Source organism: Drosophila subpulchrella, unplaced genomic scaffold, assembly GCF_014743375.2.
Source record: "Drosophila subpulchrella strain 33 F10 #4 breed RU33 unplaced genomic scaffold, RU_Dsub_v1.1 Primary Assembly Seq31, whole genome shotgun sequence".
NCBI classification, from domain to species: Eukaryota; Metazoa; Arthropoda; class Insecta; order Diptera; family Drosophilidae; genus Drosophila; species Drosophila subpulchrella.
The window spans coordinates 1,295,463-1,320,862 of NW_023665567.1; the positions used below are offsets into that span (position 1 = coordinate 1,295,463).

The 25,400-nt window shown below is 44.4% G+C and overlaps 1 protein-coding gene across 1 annotated transcript in view; it reads right to left on the minus strand.

The window, feature by feature from the left end:
- Positions 1-6,648: 6,648 nt before the first annotated feature.
- The window catches only part of LOC119559692, a 46,238-nt gene continuing 27,486 nt past the window's right edge, over positions 6,649-25,400 (minus strand). The window contains exons 4-6 of the mRNA XM_037872750.1: positions 7,118-7,145; positions 6,882-7,052; positions 6,649-6,778 (exon numbers count right to left, since the gene is read on the minus strand). Coding sequence (XP_037728678.1) covers positions 6,649-6,778; positions 6,882-7,052; positions 7,118-7,145 — 329 coding nt within the window. The remainder of the gene's footprint in view (positions 6,779-6,881; positions 7,053-7,117; positions 7,146-25,400) is intronic.

Here is a 25,400-nt window from a genome sequence, read left to right on the forward strand (position 1 = left end):
GGTAGCTCAACGGGATTGGACGACGACGATTTCCAGGATCCCGGCGACTCACACTTTGCTGGACTTCGCGGAGGTCTGTGGAGTCACCGACCCGGTGAGTCGCGGCGATACTACCAGCCGACGTCACCCCAACCAGCCTCGTACCGTCTCGACGACGACGAGGATAACGCCAGCGATCACGACTCCGACTGATTCAGTCGACCCCCAAGCTCTGGAGACAGCTCACCGCAAGGTCATTCCCAAGGACGACGGCCAGGGGAACCGTACTACACCGAGTCGCGACAATCCGAGTCGAAGGAGGACTGTCCGTGGTCCGAGGTATTCGAGACCCGGACAACCACGATTTCCGGACGTAGAACATTCTACCACCATGCGACCGAGGACCAGGTGTGCAGGTACGTCGGACACGTGTCGCTCATGCGCATCGACCCGCACAAGGGTCATATGTGGACGAAGTTGATCCCATTCTGGCGAACCGCTCACTGAATGGGAGAATGAGGTGGTAGAGCAAGTCCTCACGGACCTGTCAGGAGTTGGGTCCCCCGAGCATACCGTCTACAAGGTTCTTATGCACGCGCAGACGGCGACCAAAGCGAGCGCATCATCCATTTCTGCGATGGAGGTAGACCAGTTGGCAGAAACAAAGGATGACCTATGCCTACTACCTATGCATCGGCACTTCATAAGGCAGATAGAACGGAAGGTGGCTACCCGTATCGGTCGTGGACGTCGAGTGCGAATAGCCGTCGGAACAGGCGCTTACAAGTTCATCGTCACCATCAAGGAAGACGGGCGTCTCTACATTGCGCCGCGGGAAGAAAGGGGAGGTGTGACGAACCCGCCTAGAAGGCGCATACGCCACAATCATTATTACTTTCATTATAATAGCTATAAGAGAAATACTGTGAAGTACAATAAATATTAAGTCATATTAAGAACAAATAGGTTAAATCTAAGTTCAGAACCCGGGGTGGCAACGCCGACCGATAGTTAGCCAAGACATTTAAAATATAAGTAGTAGGAAAATACTACAAATACCGAATGCAGGAAATGGGCGGAAAAGGGAAGGCGGTCACATAGCAATCGTGACGTTTTTTTTCTTCTCTCGGGATCGCGGAACGTGTGATTTGGACACAGCTTAGCGAGGCTTCGAAAACCACGTGTGCTCCTCGAGCTTTTCCGCCGGTGGAGAATCGCAGAACAGGGCAGCCTTGACGCCTGACGCGACCGCTCTCGGCCTTCTGATCGCGCGTGTTCGGACAGCTTAAGGTAACCAAGTTCTACGCGGTGGTTCGCAAGTGATTTTAAAGATATATATAAAACGGGTCAGCTGAGTTTAGTACGACCAGGTTCTCATGTGCTCAAAACGGTGTAGCAGACCCGAGTGTGGATGAATTGAATAAATAGTGAAGAATATATAATCGCACCTCTCGGTCGTGTGTTTTCTTTTCGTAGTCAGGTACTAAATCTAACCTAACCTAACCTCATTCACACAGCTGCTTTGGGTCTGACACCCTTCCCGTTCGCCACAGTGGTCGTATTCCTGCTCCTAGTAAGATATTACCGTAGCACCACCGAACCTGAATGTGGTCCCCCTTCCCGTTCGGTCCAGTAGTTTCCCACTACCAGCCAGGTGGATTTTTCGCCTCTGACGCGAGATACAGGACTCCAACACCCGTAAAGTATCCTCCCGGCTTGGCATCGCCCGAAGGTCCAGCCCGGTGGACTTTTCGCCTCCGACGCGAGATACAGGACTCCAACACCCACAAAATATCCTTCCCGACTTGGCCTCGCCCGAAGGTCCAGCACGGTGGATTTTTCGCCTCTGACGGGAAGTACAAGACTCCGGCCAGCCCGATAGGTCGTAGCCCAGGAATTGGACTCTGCATAACCAACGTCGTCTGCGTTTTCATCGACGCAAATAAGGACCTCCGGTGAAGACTCCCCTCAAAGTTACCCGTTCCCCTGTGGAGTGGAACCCACTAGTCCGGTGTTTCGGTGATTTACAAATTTTCTTGTAAAGGACTCTTGGATCCGACTGAGATCTGTACCCCGGCCGAGGCAGTATAAAAATAAACCATGACCAGAAAATCCCAAAGTAAAATGTAAAATTAAATTGTCGTTAGAAAATTTCAAATCTTTTAGTTGCTCGCTAAGACGATTTGGAAAAAGAAAAGCTACATAAATTGTTGGATGACAACGACAACTATCCGTTGCCATTAATTGACGATATGTTGGATAGGCTTGTTAATGAAACCATATTTCGAAGTTAGACCTGAAGCGCGGATATTTTCATGTATTTGTTGATCAGGAGTCAGTTAAGTATACATCGTTCATCACACCATTAGGTCAATACGAGTTTTTGAGAGTGCCAATGGGTTTGAAAAAAGGCCCCTGCTGTACTTCAAAGGTTTATCAACAAAATTTTTGATGCTATGATAAGAAAAAACAAGGAAGAACTCTATAGTCGAGTACCTCGACTATCAGATACCCGTTACTCAGATAAAGGGATCAAAGGGAAATGGAGATGTGCAAGCAGCAAGGCGAGATTGGAATGCGCCACCTACCGGCGGTAGACAGATTTAAGCGTTATGGGCGTTACAGTGGGAGTGGCAACTTTTTTTTTAGATCAATCGATAGGTATTGACCAGACCAATACATTTCAGTTACAATTTTTTATCTAGCATAAATTGTGGGCGCCACAGGCTTGGGCGGTTTGTGGGCGTTAGAGTGGGCGTGGCATATTCGCGTAAAAAAGTTGCGCTGCGTACAAGGCTACGGAATCTAAATCTGAGAATTCAATTCTCTATCCCTGATAGTTTCCGAGATATCTACGTTCATACTTACGATTTTTTGAAGTTTGTGGGCGGTTTGTGGGCACTAAAGTGGGCGTGGCAAACTTTTTTTGAGTCAATCGATAGGTATTGACGAGAGCAATACATTTCAGTTAAAATTTTTATTTTAGCATCAAAACTGTAGGAGCTACAGATTTGGGCTTTTTGTCGGCGTTAGAGTGGGCGTGGCACTCTGATGAAATAAACTTGCGCTGCGTAAGAAGCTCAGCTCAATCTGCACGCTAAATCTCAATAGCCTAGCACTTATAGTTTCCGAGATCTCAGCGTTCATCCGGACAGACAGACAGACGGACAGACGGACACACGGACAGACGGACATGGCTAGATCGACTCCGCTAGTGATCCTGATCAAGAATATATATACTTTATGGGGTCGGAAACGCTTCGTTCTGCCTGTTACATACTTTCCGACGAATCTAGTATACCCTTTTACTCTACGAGTAACGGATATAACAAGAAAGAACGCTATAGTCGAGTACCTCGACTATCATATACCCGTTACTCAGTTAAAGGGACAAAAGGGAAACGGAGATATGCAAGCATCAAAGCGATCCCAATATATGGTTATATGGGCGATAGACAGATTTAAAAGTTAAGGGCGTTAAAGTGGGCTTGACAAACTTTGCGTGATTTATAGGTATTGACAAGACTAATACATTTCAGTTAAAATTTTTTATCTTGGTTTGGGCGTAACAAACTTGCGCTGCGTACAAGGCTACGGAATCTTAATGTGAAATTTTAATTCTCTATCTTTGGTAATTTCTAAGGTATCCGCGCTCAAATTTACGATTTGTTGAAGTTTGTGGGCGGTTTGTGGGCGTGGCAAATTTTATTCTAGCATCAAAACTGTAGGAGCCATAGTTTTGGGCGGTTAGAGTGGGCGTGGCACGCTGTTGAAACAAACTTGAGCTGCGCAAGAAGCTCAGGAGTCTGCATGCCAAATCCCAGTAGCCTAGCTCTTATAGTTTCCGAGATCTCAGCGTTTATCCGGACGGACAGACAGACGGACATGGCTAGATTGACTCAGGTAGTTGTCCTGATCAAGGTCGGAAACGCTTTCTTTGCCTGCTACATACTTTCCGACAAATCTAGTATACCCTTTTACTTACGAGTAACGGGTATAATAAAGTAATTATAATTATGGATGATATTATGATAGCTAATGAGAGTATAGAAGAACATTATGTTACGTACGCCCAACGACGAGGGGTGTATTTGACTAACCAGACTCAGACTGGTAAGAGCAGAGAAAAATGCAGTTCGGCAGTTTACCGGTGTCGCGTGGCCAGGACAACGGCCACGATTGATCTACTGGTAACCATACTCCGGTAGCTGGCAAAATGCAACAGCCGGCCGTTGACCCCCAAGATAGCAGATATCAAGAAACAGTAATTCTAGGTGGGAACACCTAGTTAATCGGATCCATACCGGCAGCCAAGTAAAAGCTCTAGTCTGGTATAAAAACCTTAGAGAATAAGAGAAAGGGGGAGAATCCATTCGGGTGTCTTGCTCACGGAAGGCGGCAGCTCTGAGGAAAGGCGACTTTCCCAGGACCACCAGGACCAGCCACCATATCCAACAGTCCTTGAGAAGGACACAAATCGCAGCTCAAAAAAAACTTATGGTCGAACCAGCGCCGCCATTGGCATCAAAGAACGTGGAAAGGATCAACAATAAGGACGACGTCCGACATACTGTGGTGTTTGTGGCCGCAGTACCCGTGATCCCCATGCTCCTGAATATTTTTGAGCTCAGTTCAGAGGCGAAGTGACCAATACTTATATACTTCGGAGAAAGTAGTGAAGCAATATAAATGTATTTATCAAGCCAATCAAAGCTAAAGTGAACCTATGCATAACCAAAGACCAATATCCTTAAGTAGTACAATTGGAGAACAAGTGAAAATTAAAAAAATATTGGAAGCATTCAAAAATGCATTGCACTACATTTAAATCAACTGAATCGGTAGGCAAAGTGCGAATCATGATGAACAATTAGAGAAGGCGAGTCTCTCCACTAGTCTTTTCAGAAATCTCATGCCTCTGCCATAATATATTCATATATTTTATGTTTAAGTGAATTGGTATATTTGAGAACAGCCGTATTTTGGGGCACGTGTATTTAATGTTTTCCAAAGCTCAGGTTCCGGAGCGTCGAGATCTCGTCGCCCAGGGTTTAAAGAGGGGGTAAGTTTGTCTGAACACGGTTCCTTTCTTATAATCATTCATGTATAAATATTCGTGCAGTATCCTACAGTTTTATAGACTACTAGAAACTTTTCAGCGGCGAGTATCAGCCTTGGAGTCGTGAATAGTCAGCGTTTTGCTGATTTGCTACCTTAAAAGGTGGTAAATTCGATACTTTCCGCTTAAAAAAATAATTAACAATTAAATTCATTTCATATGCACTAGCCAACATTATCTTACCCATCCACGGCGCACTCTGATTTATATTACTCAATAAAGTTAAAATGTAAAATGAAATCAAAAACATGAAGTGCTTGATCTTAAGCAAGGGGGGTGTGCTGACTCGAGAAGTGGAGTAGGTCAAGAGCAATGACACTATAAATATCTATTCTCGTTACGTTGGAGAGGAGAAAAGCTTATCAAGATCCCACTATCCGAATACGACGTAGCCGGCAAATGGTGCCTAAACAACGGACGCCTCTCCCTCGGTCCAAGCCCCTTTCAGGACTCGGGCACTACAGATATAATATATATATATATATATATATATATATTATATATATATTAAACAGATTGGTAAAGAATAAATTGGAATTAAAGATGGACAAGTGCGAATTTTTACTATCAAGTGTAGAGTATTTAGGTTTTGTTATTACGAGCAAAGGAATTCAGGCAAATAATAAAGGCATAGAAGCAATTCAAAATTTGCCTGTCCCGGACAAGGTACATTTAGTTAGAAGTCTTATAGGGTTATTCTACTACTTCAGGAGATTTATAAAGAATTTTTCAACGATATCAAAGCCGATGTATGACTGACTTAAGAAGGATAGAGAATTGACGTTTCGATAAAGGGAGTTAGTATGTTTTAATAATCTCAAGGAAAAGTTAGTAGCATCGCCAGTTTTAGCATTATACCACAAAAGGATGAAGTAGAATTACACACAGGCCACCAAATTAAATTGGGATTTCAGACTTAGATTCCGTAGCCTTGTACGCAGCGCAAGTTTGCTACGCGAATATGCCACGCCCACTCTAACGTCCTCAAACCGCCCAAACCTGTTGCGCCCACCATTTTTAAAGGAAGGGACAAGTCATAAACGCAATTGTGAAGATATAGTCAGGGGTGTCACAGAAACCGGCGACGGATTTGGGGACGGTTGGTTTACATAACATAAGTTACATAAGTTATGTTGACCATTTGAAAAATTTTAAACTTAATTTATGATTTTTTTTGCAAAATTACGATAAGAATACTTGTTTAAAGCGCGAATTGTACAAAATAAAGGAAATCAATGACAAATTTGAAATACCCGCCAGGCCCTAAACAGCTGCTTGCGGCTGCTGAATTGTTTTATTTACATTTGTAAATTGTCAAAAGCTATAAAAGCAAACCAAAATTCCATCTGCACGAATTCTTGCTCTAGATTACTTGCGAAGACAAAAACTTCGAGAGGCTAGGATGCAGAGGAGAATCCTTAGAAGCTCCTCCAATTTTTTTAATTTTAAGATAATTTAAAGATTCATTTTCCGCTGAAACTTTAAATATTATTGTAACTTTTAGATTTCGGTACAATTTTCGTCTTGATAAACATACATTTATGATGGTGTTACACCTGATTGAGGAGCATATCCCAAAATCGTCTATCTCGCCCTTGTTCCAGCTGGCCACGGTTCTGCCGTTCGTGGCAGTTGGCTCCTTTCAAAGAGTAATTGGGAAGGACTCGGACCTGGCCCTTTCTAGAACCAAAGTTTGCAAAATATTGTGGGATGTTTTTCCCTTGATGGAAAGGATTCTTTGTCCAAAGTTCATAAAATTCGACCAAAAAAAATCCGGCGCCACCCGTCATCGGTTTTACATGGTGGTCCATGGGCATTAAACTCACTGGACAGGTCCTTCCAAAGAGTGGTCACAAGAACGCGGTCGCCCCGAGTAAATCCTTTGGCAATGTCGATATTTTCGCGAATGAATCGCAAGAATATGGCGTCTTGTGCTGCTGACCTATGGTTAACCCTGAAAATTAGCAACGTTTATTAGTTTAAATTAATAATAAACAAAAATTTTTTACTTTTACTTACATGTTTTCTTCTTTTTCATAGCTGCCACCTTTTTGCAAAGGCGGCATGTTTTTATAATTTTTCTCAAAAACTACAACTTCTTATAACATGAATTTTTTACCAGGAATAGGTTTTATTTTTTACTACAATACTAAGTACCGTACTATAAAAAATTCTTTAACACAACATTTCGATATTTAAAGTTCGAGGAAATTGGTACCATTGCACATTGGGCCAGCGAGCCGCTTTTTCGACGAAAATTAAACTTTTAAAGCTAGGTTCTTCAAACTTGGAACATATGATAGTGTCGGTGCACATAAAAATATATCTAAGTTTCAGACCGATCTGACCACGCCTTCCCTAGCCGCCCACATGAGATAGGTTTCCTCTTATTAATACTTGTACGGTAATAAATAATGCTAGCACTCGTTAAATTCAACAAATGTTTGTAATTCATTTTTTTAACACTTAACCTTAATATTAATAAGTAAAAAATAAGAATGCATTCAAAATTACTATAAATAAGAATTTTACATTTAAAAATGTTCCTAACAGTCGTTCTTCTAAGACCTAAGATTTCAGCTAGTAGCTACGGCCTTGCTGTATTGCCGTCATTGGTATTTCCATTGCCATTCTGCCTAGGCTTATCCACATGTAAAGCCGTAGCATTCCACATCTCCTTCAGAATCGTCTTTTTTTGTTTCGCCATTTCTTTTTTTCATTTTCATCTCTCACTTGCCATTTTGTAAGTTTCAGTCTATATGCAATTTTAAGAACGAATTCAAAAAATCGAATCCAACCATGTAGAGGACTTTTGCCATATTTTAATGCTTCATGTCTGGGCTTAAATTTTGGTGAGTCTATTTTATTATTTTCCATTAAGACTTTTGGACTCGTTCCACATATCGGACACAATTGGCAAGATTTGGTTTCAGTCAAAATGTTTAAAACCTTTCCATCTAAAAGTGTCATTTGAAGATCATATTTAACTGAAATGGATTTTCCATTTACAACGGAGCAAACATATGAAGATAGTCAAACCCACACATTTTTCTGATTAAAAAATGGTTTCTAGCCTCATTGGGGTCACTCGGAGTAAGAAATGTATTTTTTAACACAAGGGCTGTATGTTTCTCGTTCGTTTTTTCAAAGAAAAAAGAGATGTGTTGTGATCTGATTAACAGCTAAATCGGATGCCAATTTTCTCTTCTGACGGGCGTCCAACTGGTGTTGATGTTGAAGGCTTTGGATTTGAAGACAAGAATGAACTTACTGTTATAGCCATATTGGACAGAAGCCATTCGGTATGCTTTGTCTTAAATCTGGCCATACTTCTCTTACATTTTGCCAAGTTCTAATGTATATAAAGGTGAAAGCTTCTCTCTTTGGTGGTGATTTCATCCTTTTTCTCCGTGCTTAAGTCGAATTCTTTCAGATCATCATAAATCCAACTGGAAACGGCAGATACGCTACGATTGTTACACCCGTTACTCGTAGAGTAAAAGGGTATACTAGATTCGTCGGAAAGTATGTAACAGGCAGAAGGAAGCGTTTCCGACCCCATAAAGTATATATATTCTTGATCAGGATCACTAGCCGAGTCGATCTAGCCATGTCCGCCTGTCCGTCTGTTCGTCTGTCCCTCTGTCCGTCTGTCTGTCCGGATGAACGCTGAGATCTCGGAAACTATGAGAGCTAGGCTATTGAGATTTGGCGTGCAGATTTCTGAGCTTCTTACGCAGCGCAAGTTTGTTTCAGTAGAGTGCCACGCCGACTCTAACGCCCACAAACCGCCCAAAACTGTGGCTCCTACAGTTTTGATGCTAGAATACAAATTTTAACTGAAATGTATTGTTCTCATCAATACCTATCGATTGATAAAAAAAAAGTTTGCCACGCCCACAAACCGCCCACAAACTTCAAGAAATCGTAAATATGAACGTGGATATCTCGGAAACTATCAATGATAGAGAATTGGGATCTCAGATTTAAATTTCGTAGCCTTGTGCGCAGCGCAAGTTTGTTACGCAAATATGCCACGCCCACAAACCGCCCAAGCCTGTGGCGCCCACAATTTTCATGCTAGATACAAAATTTGAACTGAACTGTATTGGTCTCGTCAATACCTATCGATTGACCCAAAAGAAAACTTAGCCACGCCCACTCTAACGCCCATAACGCTTAAATCTGTCTACCGCCGATTGGTGGCGCATTTCAATCTCGCTTTGCTGCTTGCATATCTCCATTTCCCTTTGGTCCCTTCAGCTGAGTAACGGGTATCTGATAGTCGAGGTACTCGACTATAGCGTTCTTCCTTGTTTTGTATATAGATATCAAGCAGTTGCTCATTGGCGAACTGAACCACAGCTGCAGTATGTGGGATTTATACATATCGGTGCAAAATGTAGCAAAAAAGCTTAGATTAGGTTAGGTAGGAGTGGTTGGAGATTAGATACTAGTCCCCACACTTAGGCCACATTGGGCCCCTTGTGATACCACATGATCTCTGACTAGATCCTTTTTCCTAGCTCATGGGTTATTTGCTTTCGCGAAGTATTTTGTTCTTCTTAAGAAACATAAGAGTTTTTGGATGCTTACGCCCTGAATGTCCGCAAGGTTCGGAAGTGTGTAGCTACCTAGGGTTTGAAAGCGCTTTAGGTTATGCGCTGGGCAGAAGCATAGGAGGTGTTTGATGCTCTCCTCTTCGTCTATCTGTTTGCAGCTGCGACATACCCACCGTGTCCTTATCGCGAAAGATGTCGGCGGTTGTCCCCTGTCTTGCTAGCTCGTCTGCTATGCAGTTGCCCTCAATATTGCGGTGTCCAGGCACCCAGATGAGGTTGATTCTCAGATGAGTGGCCATCTCGTTAAGAGATTGGCGGCATTCAGAGATTGTTTTTGAGTTCGTTAAAATATCCATGTCTATGAAACTATCTATGTCATGATGAACTGAAGTGTCCAGGTGGGTCATGGCTTCCTGAATTGCCATAACTTTCGCTTGGAAAACACTACAGTGGTCTGGTAGGCGGAATGAGACTTTTATGTCTAGTTCGGGAGAGAAGAATCCCCCACCTGTTTGGGAGTTAAGCTTGGAGCCGTCTGTGTATATGTTGACGATGTTTTCGAATTGGTGTGGGAGGTTGTCCCAGTCTGTACGGGTGGGTAAGAAGATCTTGTATCTTCTTTCGAAGTTGACTATGGGTGGAACGTAGTCTGTACTATGTGGTAAGGATGTATGTTTTGTTAAGATACTGGAGTGACCCGTAGAGCCTGTTGTCCATGCCGCTGCTTCGCGGAGCCTCAGCGCTGTTGCAGATGCCCAGCTTTTGGCAAGTAGGTCCAGGGGTTGGAGGTCGAGAATTGTGTTTAGTGCTTCAGTGACGGTGGAGCGGAGCCCCCCCCCCCCCCCATGTAGGGGTCTGCGCTTCTGTGTATCTTGTGAAGGATCCGGAGGTTGCAATTCTTTTCTAGGGAAGGCCACCATACGATGTTTCCGTAGAGTAGAATGGGCCTGACTATTGCAGTGTATAGCCAGTAAACTATCATAGGGGCGAAGAGGGCTATGGCCGCTCTGCGTGTGCGATCTAGGATGTTGTCTGTCCAGAGGTGCTTTTTGTCAAGGATGACACCTAAGTACTTTGCTTGATTGCTAAGGGTTAGTTGCGCTTGGTGTAGTTTTGGGAGAACTATATTTGGTACCTTATACTTCCTTGTAAAGAGAACTAGTTCGGTCTTTTCTGGGTTAACTCCCAGTCCACAGACAGCCGTCCACCTGGAGAGGGTAGATAAGGCTGTCTCCATTAGATTGCAAAGAGTTTGCGGGAATTTGCCCTGCAGTAGGATAACCACGTCATCCGCGTAGGCTATCACTTTAGTGCCCGCCTCTTCTAGAAGTGATAGCAGTTTGTTGACCACTATAACCCATAGAAGAGGTGAGAGGGCACCCCCTTGTGGGGTTCCTCTGCTGAAATTTCTGGTCGAGTGGGCTGATCCCATAGTGGAGTACACTATTCTGCTGGTTAGCATGGTGTGTATGAGTCCCACTACGGACCGCTCAATGCCCAGTTCAGACAGAGCACCAGTAATCGCCGTTGGGGTGACGTTGTTAAGGGCGCCTTATATGTCTAGAAACGCTGCCAGAGAGTATTCCTTTTGGCGGAAACCTCTCTATACTGGATACAAGAGACTGGAGGGCGGTATCTGTTGATCTACCCATACGGTACGCGTGCTGTGCGTCAGAGAGTAGGCTTTGGTTGATGGTTAGCCTGATATGGATGTCAATTAGCCTTTCCAGGGTCTTCAACAAGAAGGAAGAGAGACTAATCGGGAGGAAGTCCTTTGGGTTGGTGTGGGAGGTTTTACCGGCTTTCGGTATAAAAATAAACTTAACGTCCAGCCACCTTGTTGGAATATGGTTTAGAGCAAGGCAGCCGTGGAAGATGGCTGTCAGCCAGGGTAGGGAAATATCTAGTGTCCGTTGTAGCTGGGCCGGGAAGAACCAATCCGGACCGGGGGACTTGAAGGGCTTAAAAGAGTTAACAGCCCATTGAATGCGGCCAGGGTTCGAGATGTTGTCTATACTCTGGTCGTCTAAGTTCTCCTCTATGTAGAGTTCCTCCACTACTTGGGTGTTTTAAGGGAAGTGGGTATCTAACAGTAGTTCAAGGGTTTCCTGACTGTTTTCCGTCCAGCTGTCAGCATTGGTTTTTAGATAGCCAATGGTTGCTGGAGATTTTGCTAAAATTCTCCTGAGTCTGGTTGCTTCCGCAGTAGATTCTATGCTACTGCAGAAGTTAACCCAAGCTCTTCGTTTTGATATTCTAATTTCCTTTTTGTATAGGCTTAGTTTTGTATGGCATAAATTCCAGGAAGATTCGCAATTGTTGTATTGAGCTCTATTTAAGTAAGTTCTACACTCTCTTTTAAGGTTCGCCAGGGTTGCGTTTCACCATGGGGGTTTGTGCTTTGCTTGGACTGTTCTGCTTGGGCAAGCCCTTTTTAAGGCCTCACCGCAGATATCAATAAAGGTGTTAACTAGGTTTTCTAATTCTTGACCGTTTCGTATGTGCGTCGGTGGAGCATGTAGGTTCCTGTTGAGGAGATTTTACTAGTATCCCCAGTTGGTTAATTTTAGATTATTAATGTTCTCGGCGGGAGGACAGTCTAGACTTATTGAAAATTCTATGTATCGGTGGTCTGAGAATGAGTGCTCGATCCCCACCTTCCACGCTTCTAGCTGGTTAAGTAGGGGATCAGATTAGTGTACTGTCTAAAACTTCCCTCCTATTTCCAGTGATGAAAGTTCGGTCATTACCTTTGTTGCAAATGAATAGATTTGATTGAAGGAGATAGTCGTAGAGTAACTCACCCCTTTCGTTAGTGTTTGTGCTTCCCCATTGCGTGTGGTGTGAGTTAGCGTCCCCACCCAGGATGAGTTCCTTAGATGAGTGTGTAAGTATGAGTTGCTCTGTTGTGGTGCTAGGTAATGGCCCTTCGTGGTCGTGAGCCAGATAGAATGATGCTATGGTGTGATGAGTGTTTTCGTTTAGCTCCAGTCTGACCGTGGTGAGGTCGCCTTCGCTAAACTGTGGAATAAGAAATGCGTTAAAGTGTGTCTTCGTAAGAATGCAGGTTCTGGTTTTACCCTTATCCTTGTTGTAAAATAGCTTGTATAGGGGGGTTGATAAGCCACAGATGTTGTTACCAACAATCCATGGCTCTTGAATAAAGACTACGTCTATTTTGCCTGTTGCCAGGCGTATGAGGAGGGCAGCGGAAGCTGCCTTGCTGTGGTGCAGGTTAATCTGCAGGAACTGCACCATCTTTAGGACCGTGGTCGGGCTGGGTACGCCTCGCTTCCTCCGCTATGTCCTGTAGAACAGTACGCCCTGGTCGGGTCGGGTCGTGTCCTGCCTGCATAGCTGCTTCAGGCTTTCTGTCAGCTCCGAGTCGGTTGACACGTAGCCAGTAAGGGTGGCCTCCTCGAACTCCATTTCGTCGTCGCTCGGGGGTTCGTACGACGCACAGGCAGCCAGGTTGTCTGCCGCTAGTTTGTCTGTGTCGTAGATGCGAAGTTGCACCTTATCGAACCCGTAGTTCACCCGGTTTTGTTGGGCTGCGAGGGGTTCCAAGCAGGCCTGGATTACCAATTTCATAGTGACGCGCTCGGTTTTTTCCACCTTGACCACCTTCCAACCGTCTGTCGGAAGCATCGGGTTGAACCTGGTCAGCAGGCTGAGTATAGCCCCTGGTTCCGAGGGCTCCGACGGCAGCCACACCCTCGCTCTCGGTCGAGACGGGATTTTTGCGGCCTCGCAAACTGCCAACTTGGCAGCCTTGTAAAGTGCTGCCGATCTCTCGTCTTCACAGGCGATCAACTTAACGTTGCCCTGGTACCACCCTGCATCTGTGCAATCGGGTGGCGGACCTGCGTTCTCGTCTAGCACTTTTAAGGCCACTGATGCAAGGGCCCGTCTAACCAGACCCCATTGGTTCCTTGGGATCCTTCCGCCTTCATCGCTCTAGTCGATGACGCCGATGATCTTCCGATCCTTTACTACTTCAGCAAAGGATCTCGACCATGTGCCGCGGTTGGTTACTCTGGCATTCTTGCTCGCTGGTTGAGCTGTCTCCATCGACCTCTCTCGCTTGTTGCTGTTGCTGGTGGTCATAGCGATGTCAAAGTCTGGGATAACCGCCTTTGCCCAGGCTATGTCCTCTTGGATTTTTAGGTAATCCAATTCTGACGTTTGATCCTCACGTATCGGGTTGGTGGCCAGCCGTTTGAGGATCCGAAAAGCTTTCTTTCGTTCAAGAGGTCCTGCCTGGTTAGGTGGTATCCTCTTGAACTCCTTTGCCCTGGTACTCACCACGAGATCAGCTTTGGCGCTCCCCTCAGGTTGGAGTAGCTGGTTAGCAACACCTACGCTGATGAAAGGCTTGGGGTTGTCGCTATGGCAAGTTGGGCTTAGCCGGCTGCGTTGTTCGCTGGCCTTGGCAGGGACGTCACATGAACAACGGTAATCGGAGCCGTGATCTTGCTCTTCTTGTCGTCGTTGGTTACGACTTCCGACTTTTTGAGAGTGTCGGGCTCTTTTTTGGTGCTGTCTTTTTTGTTGTTAGTAATTGAGTTCTCCATGTTAAATCCCACGAGCTGCGGAGAAGGGACAGGTCCACCCGGGCAGAGATCCGCTGTACCCGGGTAAGGCTGAATTAGAACAGGCGATCGCCACTTGTCTGAGCTCACCGTTTAAGACTGAGTTTTTTAATGCCTCGGGCTCCAAGCCAGATTGACTCTCGGCACGGTCCGAGTGACACCTTAGTCCAGCCCGGGGTGAGATGAGTTGTGTGGGTAGGGAAGAGGTAGGTTCAAAGAGTGTGGGAAGGGGGTATGTGTGAGCTATTTGTCGGAGGCGGCAGCACAAGCGCGACGTCGGTACTGCTACGGCGCAGATACCCGCTGACTGTCCGGGGCTACTTATTTACGCTTAGTGCTGGGGGCGTGGTGGTAGCCGGGTCGTGTCCAACTTCCACGCTTATTCGTAGCTACCCTGGAGAACCAGGGCGCTCGCTATCCGCAACCTGCGACCCGTTCGGTAGCCTTCAGCTAGGCGTCCTCCGAGCCATCCCACTAGCTCTTTGGCCGAAGCAAAAAAACTTAATAAAATTAGTTTATATACACTTTGCACTTTAATGACACATAGTATATTTTTGGCACAAGATGGCACAAAATTTGTTATAATCCACAACAGACGGGCTAGCAGATTAGCTTTTTTCTACTTTTGGACAACACCAATAAACGCACACAAAGAACACAATATCAAACATGAACAAAGTCTTCTTTAATACAAATATTATTTTCTTTATATTCCATAATTTTAGTGAAAATTGCTTAAACCACAACCATTTTAGCACGCTCGCAAGTAAACAAAATCTTTCCCGCGCTTTTAAGTTTCGCACGCATGCAATCAAACAGCTGACTTTGAAGGGCTGCCAAAATTTCAGGGATGCATCACAACAATTAAAATCTCTTGATTCATTTTCGTCAAAGTATATACTATTCAAATTTTATTATTAAAATAGGTTTACTTTCTATGACAAATTTGAATTTTCGTCGAAGAATCGGCTCGCTGGCCCAATCTGCACTGTCAGGCTGGACGGTTTGCAGACGGTTTTTTAGCTCATTTTTTCAATACGGTTTATTAAATGCAGATGCCACCAAACCAATGGATCATCTTTTCGCATAATATATTCCTCGGCTAAGTATTTATCCAGTTCTTTAATGACTGCGCCAGTGCTGTTGGTGGGTTTATAGACATTTTGGAAATGTCAGACGTCATCATCTTGGTTGTGTTTGGTTTGGCAGGCATTATCTTTTACGGCAAATTCAGACTGAGCAGTGGCCAAACCCATTGGCATCAATTTATTTTTTAAACCATCTAGTGCCTTTTTGTACGCGTCTTCGTCTTCTGATTTAAACATTCGCCCTTTCAATCTGGGGTCCAATATAGTGCTTTCAGCGTACAAAATGTTTGATTCATAATCATGAAAGCTAGCATTTCTCCCTAGTTGTATGCACTCAATGAAACTTACAATTTCTTTGTTTGTGGCCAATGCACACTGGTCCCAATGCACACTGGTCCCAATGCCCAATAATCTTGCATAAACTAGAATGAAAATGAAGCTACAGACTTGAAACTTGGCACAATATATAGTTATTATATATGCAAAGTCTTGACAAAATTTTGTGCCGATCGGGCCACGCATTCCTTTCCGCCCCATAGAAACCAATGCACCCTGGGACAAAAATTAACAAAATATCCATGAAAATTGGTCCAATATATCCAATAAATTTTAATATATATAAAATAACTTTAGTAAATATCCCCTCTATCTCCTCCCGCCCTACCAATCTTCAACTTCCAAACTAAATAATGCATCTTGAACAATTTTAATATATTTACTTAACTAATTTTTAATCATTTTCAACATCTAAATCAAAGGAATAGGCATCGATACATTCAAATATATCCAAGTCATCTTCATCATCGTTATCTGTAGTAGGATAACTATTTAGGAAATCGACATTTGGTGGTGTTAAAAGATCAATATCTTTTTCTTGATGAACTCTTTGCTTGATGTGGATGCTGGAAACCATCGGATCTGATGAATCAAGTGCTCTACAAAAACCGTCAGTCATGGTGTTTAAGCGACTATTTTGTCTTGCATGCGAACGTTTATCATTTTTATAAATTTTGTGCCGAGCTTCGGATGCATTTTCGCCTAGGCAGCCAAGTGGAAGGGACGATGCGGCAACGATCTGGGCCCCATGAGCTAGTACTTTATGTACAGTAGCTGACATTGGGTACTAGGGATATTTTCCTATATATAAAAATGCAGTTTTGCGCAGAAACTTTTAAATTTTGAAGCATCTATTTCAAAGTTGCTTGAAATTGCTATTAAAATAAAATACACATTTTTCAAAATCTCCTGGTTGAACCCAAGTGCATTCGCAAATTTGTCGGTATGCAAAAATGCTCTCCTCGCTGTGTTCCCGTCGTTTGTACTGCCGCTTCCGTTTGCTTTGGGCTTATCGACATGGAGCCCAAGCTCCTCCCATAATATGTGCTGTATTTCTTTTTTCAGGGCAGCTACTTTTTCTTTGTCTTGAGGGCCACGTACTTGCCACTTGTCAATACCAATTCAAAATGACACTTTTAAAACAAATTTGAACAAACGAATCCACGCATATAGAGGACTTACTCCATACTCGAGCACATGGGAGTTTTTCGGCGTAAATTTGTCCGATTGAACATCAGCGACATTCATGAATTCCAGGGGCTTCGCTCCACAGATTGGGCAAGACTGGGTCGAATTGGTTTCTGTCAAAGTATTAAGATCAATTAATCAATTAATGTACTTTCAGTTCAAAATTTATAGGGAAAACGCTGTTGTTCTCATCTGTGAAACCAAACGGCACTTAACTTTCATTTTCCGAGTCCAGTCGTTTTTTCTCTGCTCTGATATGACTTTGTGTTTCTTTTATGAATTCAATTTTTAGAGGCCTGCAAAATCGAACAGACTGCGGAGACCGATTTATCCAAATAACTCGACCTATCGAATCCACTAACTTAAGCGGAATTAGTGTTGTCACAAACAGAGACTGATCGAATGTGTCTGTAGCTTCCAGTTCAAAATTTTCCTTGTAAAGGCTTTGCCTAGTTGAACAGTCAATTCCATAACTGGCAATCAATGTCAAACCGGAAATATCTACGCTCGGCTGTGTGGTTTAACAAGTTCTGTAATGAGACAGACGCGACAGATTCTGTAGTATATAGACCTTTAGGTCTGCATTTATCTTTTGCATCGATAATTTGCTTGTAGCTTGGGTAAATATCAAAATTTCTCTTTTTACTTTCCAGTCTAATGCTCACGTACTGTTTTTTGGTGAAGCCATTCTCCATCAAAAAATCTAAAGCTTCTTCTGGAGTTAATGGTACAAGCTCTGATTTCGTTGTTGCTTCCTCCACGGGCTTCAAGCACGATTTCTTGGCAGCGATACCAGTTGCATGAGCAAGAAGATTGACATCATTATCATTTTCTGCTGAATCTTCGCATGCTTTAATCGAGAACGCCCTTCATCATTGCTTAATCGTGGCCGTCCTCCACTATAGGGGGATTCTTTAATATAGTCTGATGGCTGAAATTTCGCTTGAAAACGTAATGCAAGAAAACTTTCTTTTTGCGCCTTATACCTTGGAACTATCCGAGAGCATTTTTTTATTCCAGCATCAACATAAGAAACAAAGTTCTTAAACCTCTTTTTTAAAGGATCCTCTTTGTTTTGCTTTAAGTTTCCAATTCGATGCTGCAACACAAAGTTGTAAAGGCTTTCGATTTCGCGTCCATGTGCCAGCCAATACTCTAGCATTTCTGCATAACTTAGGTCTACCTTGTCTAGCAAAAAGTTTTTTTTTGTAAAATGGAGCAAAAACGAGCAAAAAGGGTTTATATCATCGTATTATAAATAAATTCAATTCGTTTCAGAGTAGATTTCCGTTGTTATTTGGAATTTGGCTTCAGTACTGGAAGCACTCCTTCAATAATTTTTTCAATCCTGTGAAGAAAGTAGGAAGTGTATCCTCAGAGTCGATAGCGTGGCCATAGCTGCGTCTTTTAAAAGTAACAGAAGCTTGAACATTTTGAAAGTAGAGTTCCAGCGTGTTGGGACGTCTTGCTTAATTCTAAGTTCTGGCAATTGAAACATGACCTGCATCTCCTCTAACTTCTTAAGACCAGCTGAGCTACGGTTAAAGTATTGGGCGATTGCTTTTGTCCGCACAATGTCAATTTCGTCTAGAGCCTTCTGGACAATTGAATTTAGAGTATGAGCAAAGCATCGAATATGTTTCCAATTGCCATTATGAATGGCTTTAACTCTCGCCATCACTTTATTTTTAAAATTCTATTCCAGGATGATTGCTCCCAAATATCCGCAAAGATTATCCGAAGTGTGCCTCAGTGGGAATGATCGACAATCTATCATATATGAGCAAAAACTTGTTGACTCTTCGTCAATGAAATGCACAGTGACGGCCATAAAGATTTCATTTTAAAGATGTCCATCCATCTGTGGTCAGGCAGACCGCGGTTGCCTCACGGAGCTTTTCCGATATTTTTTGCTTTACTTCATCGCGGAGTTTTGGAATCAACACATTGGTTAAATTTTTCCTGGTTGGAAGGCTATAAACTGGGCAATTTGAAACATCCGAAATACATTTTTTTAAATCCCGCTTATCCACCAATCGCAAAGCGTGTTGACCTTTGGCAATCGTGCGAACCACCTGCTTGTCAAGGCACTGCAATTTGCTTTGCGAAACAGGCTTCAAGGCAAATGTGGCTATTTTTGGCTGCGCACTTTTTACAGAAATCGTAAATTGCTTTGCGATTTTCAGCTTTGTGTTGTCCTGCAATATTTTCATTTGGCCTGCTGGTCTCCCAAATTCTCAAAATGGTTTTAAATTTCGTTATATTTTCCAGAGGACATCTTTTTGAGTATTTGAAACAAAATAAACGGAAGAATAATCAGTTTTGCGCGTTCTGAGAAAACAGCTGATTGACTGTAGGACCGCATGCAAAATGCATCCAAAAATAAGATAAAAATACTTTTTGAGCCAAAAACAGCAGAACAAGTTAAAAAAAGATCAAGTAAGAGAGCAAAACTGAACAAGTGAACAAAATAGAGCAAGTAAGAGAGCAAAACTGAGCAAGTGATCAAAAAGGAGCAAGTGAGCAAAAATGAACAAGTGAACAATTTAGAACAAGTAGGAAGGAACATGTTCACTCACTCAGTTTAGTGAGCCATTTTTTTTTGATCACTCACTCATGAGTAACCCAACACTACAAGGCGGTACATTTAGAAGTTGTATCGGATCTAACCACTCAAGCGTTTTCAGCAGCACTTAAATGGTTCAATGGACGGACAGGAGTCGCAAGGAGCACCTATTGTGACAACGCCACAAATTTTGTCGGGCTAGAAACGAGTAGCGAGATATAAAGCCTACGATATATTCGGATGAGGGTCGAGAAACAATTACGAAAACATGCTCGCAGCTAGGAACAGTGTTCCATTTTAATTCACCACGGGCACCTCATTTTGGAGGGCTGAGGAAATAGAGATAGAGGAAATATTAAACTCGCGGCCTCTTACTCCCATTTCTTCCAGTCCACACGATTTTTCTGCATTGACTCGCGGACACTTCTTGATCAGAGGACCACTAACCGCGTCTCCCGATATTCATAACAAGGAGGTACGATCTGGTCTACTAACAAGATGGAAACAGATAGACAAGGTCAGGCAGGAGTTTTGAAAACGATGGAGCTACGAATATCTACAAGAACTGCAAAACCGATCAAATTGGACAAGGAAACAGAAGACAGTTGCCGTAGGAGACCTTGTGGTAATCAAAGAGGACAATATGCCACCGTTGCAGTGGCCACTAGGGAGAGTAATACCGGTAAACGCAGGGAAGGACGGGGAAATCCGAGTCGTCAACATCCGGACTTCAGCAGGAGAATGCACGAGGGCAATTCATCGGCTGGCGATCTTAGCACTAGACACTCAAGGGGTACCCGAAGAAGTGGAAAAAAATGTCAGAAGGTCCCCAAGATTATGAACGAACTCATAGTTGTGATGACCCTTGTCAACACCACCCAAGCCCTCCCGATCATGGCAGGAAGGTTGTGCCATTACCAAATAACACGGGAACATATGTAAAATCAAGTAATAGAATAACTCTGACGTCAGCAGAATGGACAATTATATCATATTTTGATCTACGGTTATTGGCGCAGGAAATCGCTGCATTTAAGGAGAATATCGAAGAGTTACCAGCATGGTGCCTCCGAGGCGGATCTTGTCCAACAATAACACATGTGCTCGAACAAGAGGCCAGCGAGTTATATGATGGTCAACAACTGTTCGATCATCATCGATAACGGAGAGGATCCCTGAATCTGGTAGGAAATTTCGCCAATGGGCTATTTGGAGTACTACCTTTTAATATGCACAAAACATGGAGGAGGTCATGAGAAGGATTCAAGCAAAGGAATTATACATCACGCATCTGATCAAAAATCAAACTTCGGTTTTAGATAGCACGATAAACGTGATGAGAACCAGTAATGGTGAAATGAAACGCAGGATAACGTAACGCAGTAGGACGTATATCATTTGACACCGATTCCGATAGTTACCCAACATCAGCTAAACGCAAAGAAGACGGAGACCAAGTATCTAGCGATTACTCATCATCGAGATCGACATTTCGCACTAACCATGGAGGATCTGAAGTAGTGCACGAAAATGTCAAAAGGACCTGTGTTGTGCAATGTAAAACAAACAACGTTAGGTCCAGCGCATGATCAATTGCAATGCGCTCTGGCGGCCATTCAAGCTGAACAAAAGACCATTTGTAGACCCGGAAGGACTAACACGACATGCATATGGAATCCCCTCGATGCTCCACATTCTTGGATTTTTGCTACAACGCAAGAAATAACTCTAACCCATGTTTGTGGTGAAGATCGGCGAAATATACAAGTCCATAATAGTGGAATCCTGACAATTAATGCGGACTGCACTGCGAGGAGTCCAATATTTACGTTACAGGGACATCCAGCTATAAGGTCAACGATAGAAAAAAAAACCGGCGACAATCGTTACACATCCGATAGAGAGACCATGGCAGGTGAGTCGTCAAGGCACGACCACGCACAACAAGACAGCGGACAAACTAAATCACCTGCAGGGAAAGGTACATCAACTACAAGAGCAGCAAGAAAGAGGGGATCTAGAGGCAACATCAAATACGCAGGGGAACTACGTTAAAATAATCTCCATTGCAACGGGTCTCGTAATATTACTGTTGTTAGCAACAACTTTTGTACTCATCAGACAAATTAAGGGTAAAAAGGTGTTCCACCAAGAGAACGCCGCGGAACAGAGCACCGCTTCTCCAATTCCAATGAGTCAGGTGAAAACGCTCACAAACACAGAATAATCAATTTTTTTTTTGTTTTTTTGAGTATATTTGGTTATAAAGTATATATATATAAAAAAAAGTGGACGTGGTCTCGTGGCCCGAGTCACTATTGGAATCGTGATACTTCTCCAAGGGATCAGCAATCGGTACTGGAGGACCACTCAAGGTAACAGCAAGCACAGCCCACCGAACAACAGCAAAACGATCCTGAGAAAGAAGGACGAAGGAACCCGGGTGGACCGTCACAGGCCGATTTGGAGGATAACGCAGGCCATCTATAATAGGACCCCATGGAGTACGGATCAAGACTGTAAGGTTTTGACGACGTACATAACACCCGGGGATGTTAGCCAGTAAAGACCAACAGTTGGGGACGCGAGTGAAACGCATCAAACCGTCAAGGTCCAAACCGATTTCGTAGTGACTAGCAAGCACCATTGCGACAAACTGAGACCCGACGCGCGGAACACTGCAGCTTTATAGATGATTAACGAAACCACAGAAAAAATAAATACATATACTTAGTGGTAAAACTAAGCAAATTGATTAAGTATTACGTACAAATCAAGACAGATTCAACATCGCATTCAACACCGGAATCTGAATCATCATCCCAAGATGACACATCAGCACGTAAAATAAGACTGTTGCTACGGTGCAAGGCCAGAACAGCACGCGGAAAATCCAGGACGGACCCGTCGTCCAATAAAAGAAAGGACTCAGGATAAAGTTGGACGTCGCGATCAGCTGGATATTGTAGGTTACGCCAAACAAAACCAATCGGACTACGTATCCACAGTATGTCTCCTCGACGAAAAATTTTGGGACCATTTGGGTAAAGAAAGCACAGTCCTTGTGGGAGACGGGTGGCCCTCACCTCGCATGCGAATTGAAACACGAGATAACACGTATAAGGGACGAGCACCATATCGACAACTGATTAATAGTAGCTAATATCCGCCTTTATTGATGAACCCGTCAAGGGGGAGAATGTTAGTAACCAAGGTTACTCGGCTCGGTCTAGCAAGGTTGCGCAGCACGGGTCAAACGCACGCGACGCCCAACACGACGGAGTTGTAAGTTATCAACAAGCGAGACATACGATCAATGCAACTTATACGTAACAGCGACCAGGCGCACAGTAGCAGCACAATATAGTGCCGACGCTGCAAGTTTGGGACGGTCGGTCAAGACTCAGCATAACAGCCCAACAAGCGGTATACTGCTGACATTGCAGCCTGGACGACCGGGCAACGGTCAAGAAACTACAACCAGGTCAACCCAAGTAGAGGAGCTGCTTCAACACAGATGCACTACACAGCAGATATTTTATACACCCAATTTCCGGGTCAGAATAATATCTAAGCTCTGATCAACAGCTCAATAAAGTTAGTTACAAACCTAAGTCCCACTGGACTCATTACTTCTATAATCGGTTGACTCTCGATAACCCATCCCAGTACAGTTCATATAGCGCCTGTGGTCCGGCACCGTACTAACCATAGTTACCCATGTCGCGACGCGATCGTCCTGTCATACCTAGCGTCCCGGTGCCAGAAACAAGCGTGTAGTACCCCCTTGTCCCGCGGAGTGACCAAAAAACATTGTCTACCCCGGTTAAACACGAACATTCGTTAACTTACCCCAGTACAGTTTCTATATCGACTGTAGTCCGGCACCGTACTACCCATAGTTACTCGTGTCGCGACGCGATCGTCCTGTCATACTTAGCGTCCCCGTGCCCGCGACAAGCGCTCATACCCCCTTGTCCCACGGAGTGACCCGAACATTGTCTACTCCGATTAAACACGAACTGGTTATGAAACGTTATTAATTATGGTTGTACCATTAAATCTTAATGGATAATGTCTATTCTTTTATTTCTCTCTCATAGTTTCTTACAAAGATTGCTCACCGTTTAATTATCGGGTAATACAAAGTGTAACAATTATTAAAGAGTTATATCTAAAAAAGTGGACATTTCAAAATATGTACGTGTGATTTGATTGCTTATTAAAAATTGTTCATCGGTTTCAGATAACGGTCTAGCGTAATATATCTTACATCTGATTTTTCTATTGGGTTCTTTATATACATATACAAAAGTTATTTATGTAGTGCGATTTGGCGATAACTACTGGCTTTTGTTTGTTTTTTAATATTTCTTTGTAGGTATTGTTTTGTAGGTCAAATGTCAATAGTCGTAAGCGATGTTTTCTTAACGGTAAATCTTGATCAATAAAAAATTTTTTAGGACCTTCAGAAATAATTTGGAATTGATAACAAGTTCTTTATTATTATTGTACGCCGGGGGGTAGCGGGGTACGGCGCTGGTGGAATGGCGTGGGAGGCGACGCGGGAACTGGCGGCGTCGGCGGGAACTGGTGAACGCGCTGGGTTTCGTCGTAGGGGCTGCTGGTGCGGCTGGCGGGCGTCGGATGCGGCGATCTGCTTCGTAGCTGTAGGGGAGAAAACACACGCTGCGCGAAGTGCCCCTTGACCAAAAAGTAATTACGCACAAAAGTTCACTTGCAAAGTAGGCGGGTGTGCGACCGCGGTTTATTTCAGTTGATCTCCAAAATCGAACTAACTAAGTCTAAGCTCAGTTCCGCGCTCCAAAACGCAGCGGAGACTTTACGGAGGGGAGCTGGGAACAGAGCGGGAGAGCGGGAGCGCGAGAGAGCGGGAGAGCGGCGCAGTTGGATAGCGGGGCCGGGGTCCAGATTCGCCGGACAGTGGGCCTGAACATTCCGCCCCCTTGCAATCGCTAGCGTTGCAAAAAGAGACGGAACCCCGGCCAGTCGCCTACGCCTTAAGCCTGCGTACAGGCGCCGGAGAGGATTCACCTGAACACCGTCATCTGGGCTACTGGCAGTCCCTCGTCGACCATGTGGAAGCCCGGTCGTATCACCTTCTGGTAGTACTCCGCGCCCAGGATTAGGCAAATGGTGGCTGGCCGATGGAAACGCTCATCCGCGAGCGGTAGCTCCCTAAACTTCTTGATTACGCTCTCACTGAGCGCACGGATGGGGGTGCGGATGCGCACGTTCGGCTCGATCTTGAGGACCACCTCTAGCTTGATGGCCTCGTCACCTTCGAACGAATCGTCGCCGTGCATATGCTCTCATCGCCCACGTTTGTTGTCGGCAAACGAAACGCGGCGGCCAGGGATGCATCGATGGAGCTTGTCGGGGTGCACGGATCGATGAGTGCGGCTGTGTCGAACGTCTTCTCTCCGGTCTCGACGATCACCAAAGCAGTCGGGAGGACATTGATGCTATGACGCTGGAGAAGTGCGGCGAGCGACGGAGCTGGTGTCGAGGATGCTGAGCGCGGTGGAGGGACAAGCGTTTGGCGAGTTGGCGGATCTTGCCGGCGCGAACGCTGCGGAGGAGCGGTCTGTTGCTTGGAGCCGGACTTTTTCCGGGAAACAAGGTCGTGCATGTGGAGCAGCGTGTGATGGTTCCGGTTGCACTTTCTGCACCGGTCACCGCTACGACAGCTCCCAGTGGAGTGCTCGTGTGCGAGACAGTTCGCGCAGTACTCGTTTATGAGAACTGCCCGCAGCCGCTTCTCTGCGCTCAGCTTTAGGAACCTCTGGCACTTCCGAAGAGGATGGATTCCGCGGCAGACTCGCCATCGGTAGGACTGAGTACCTCTCGTACGTCTGCTATCCAATGCCTGAGCGCTTCGTGGACGGGGAGCCATTTTCCTGGTTAGAGTGTGGATAAGGAAAAAACAAACAGAGCTGATTAGCGATG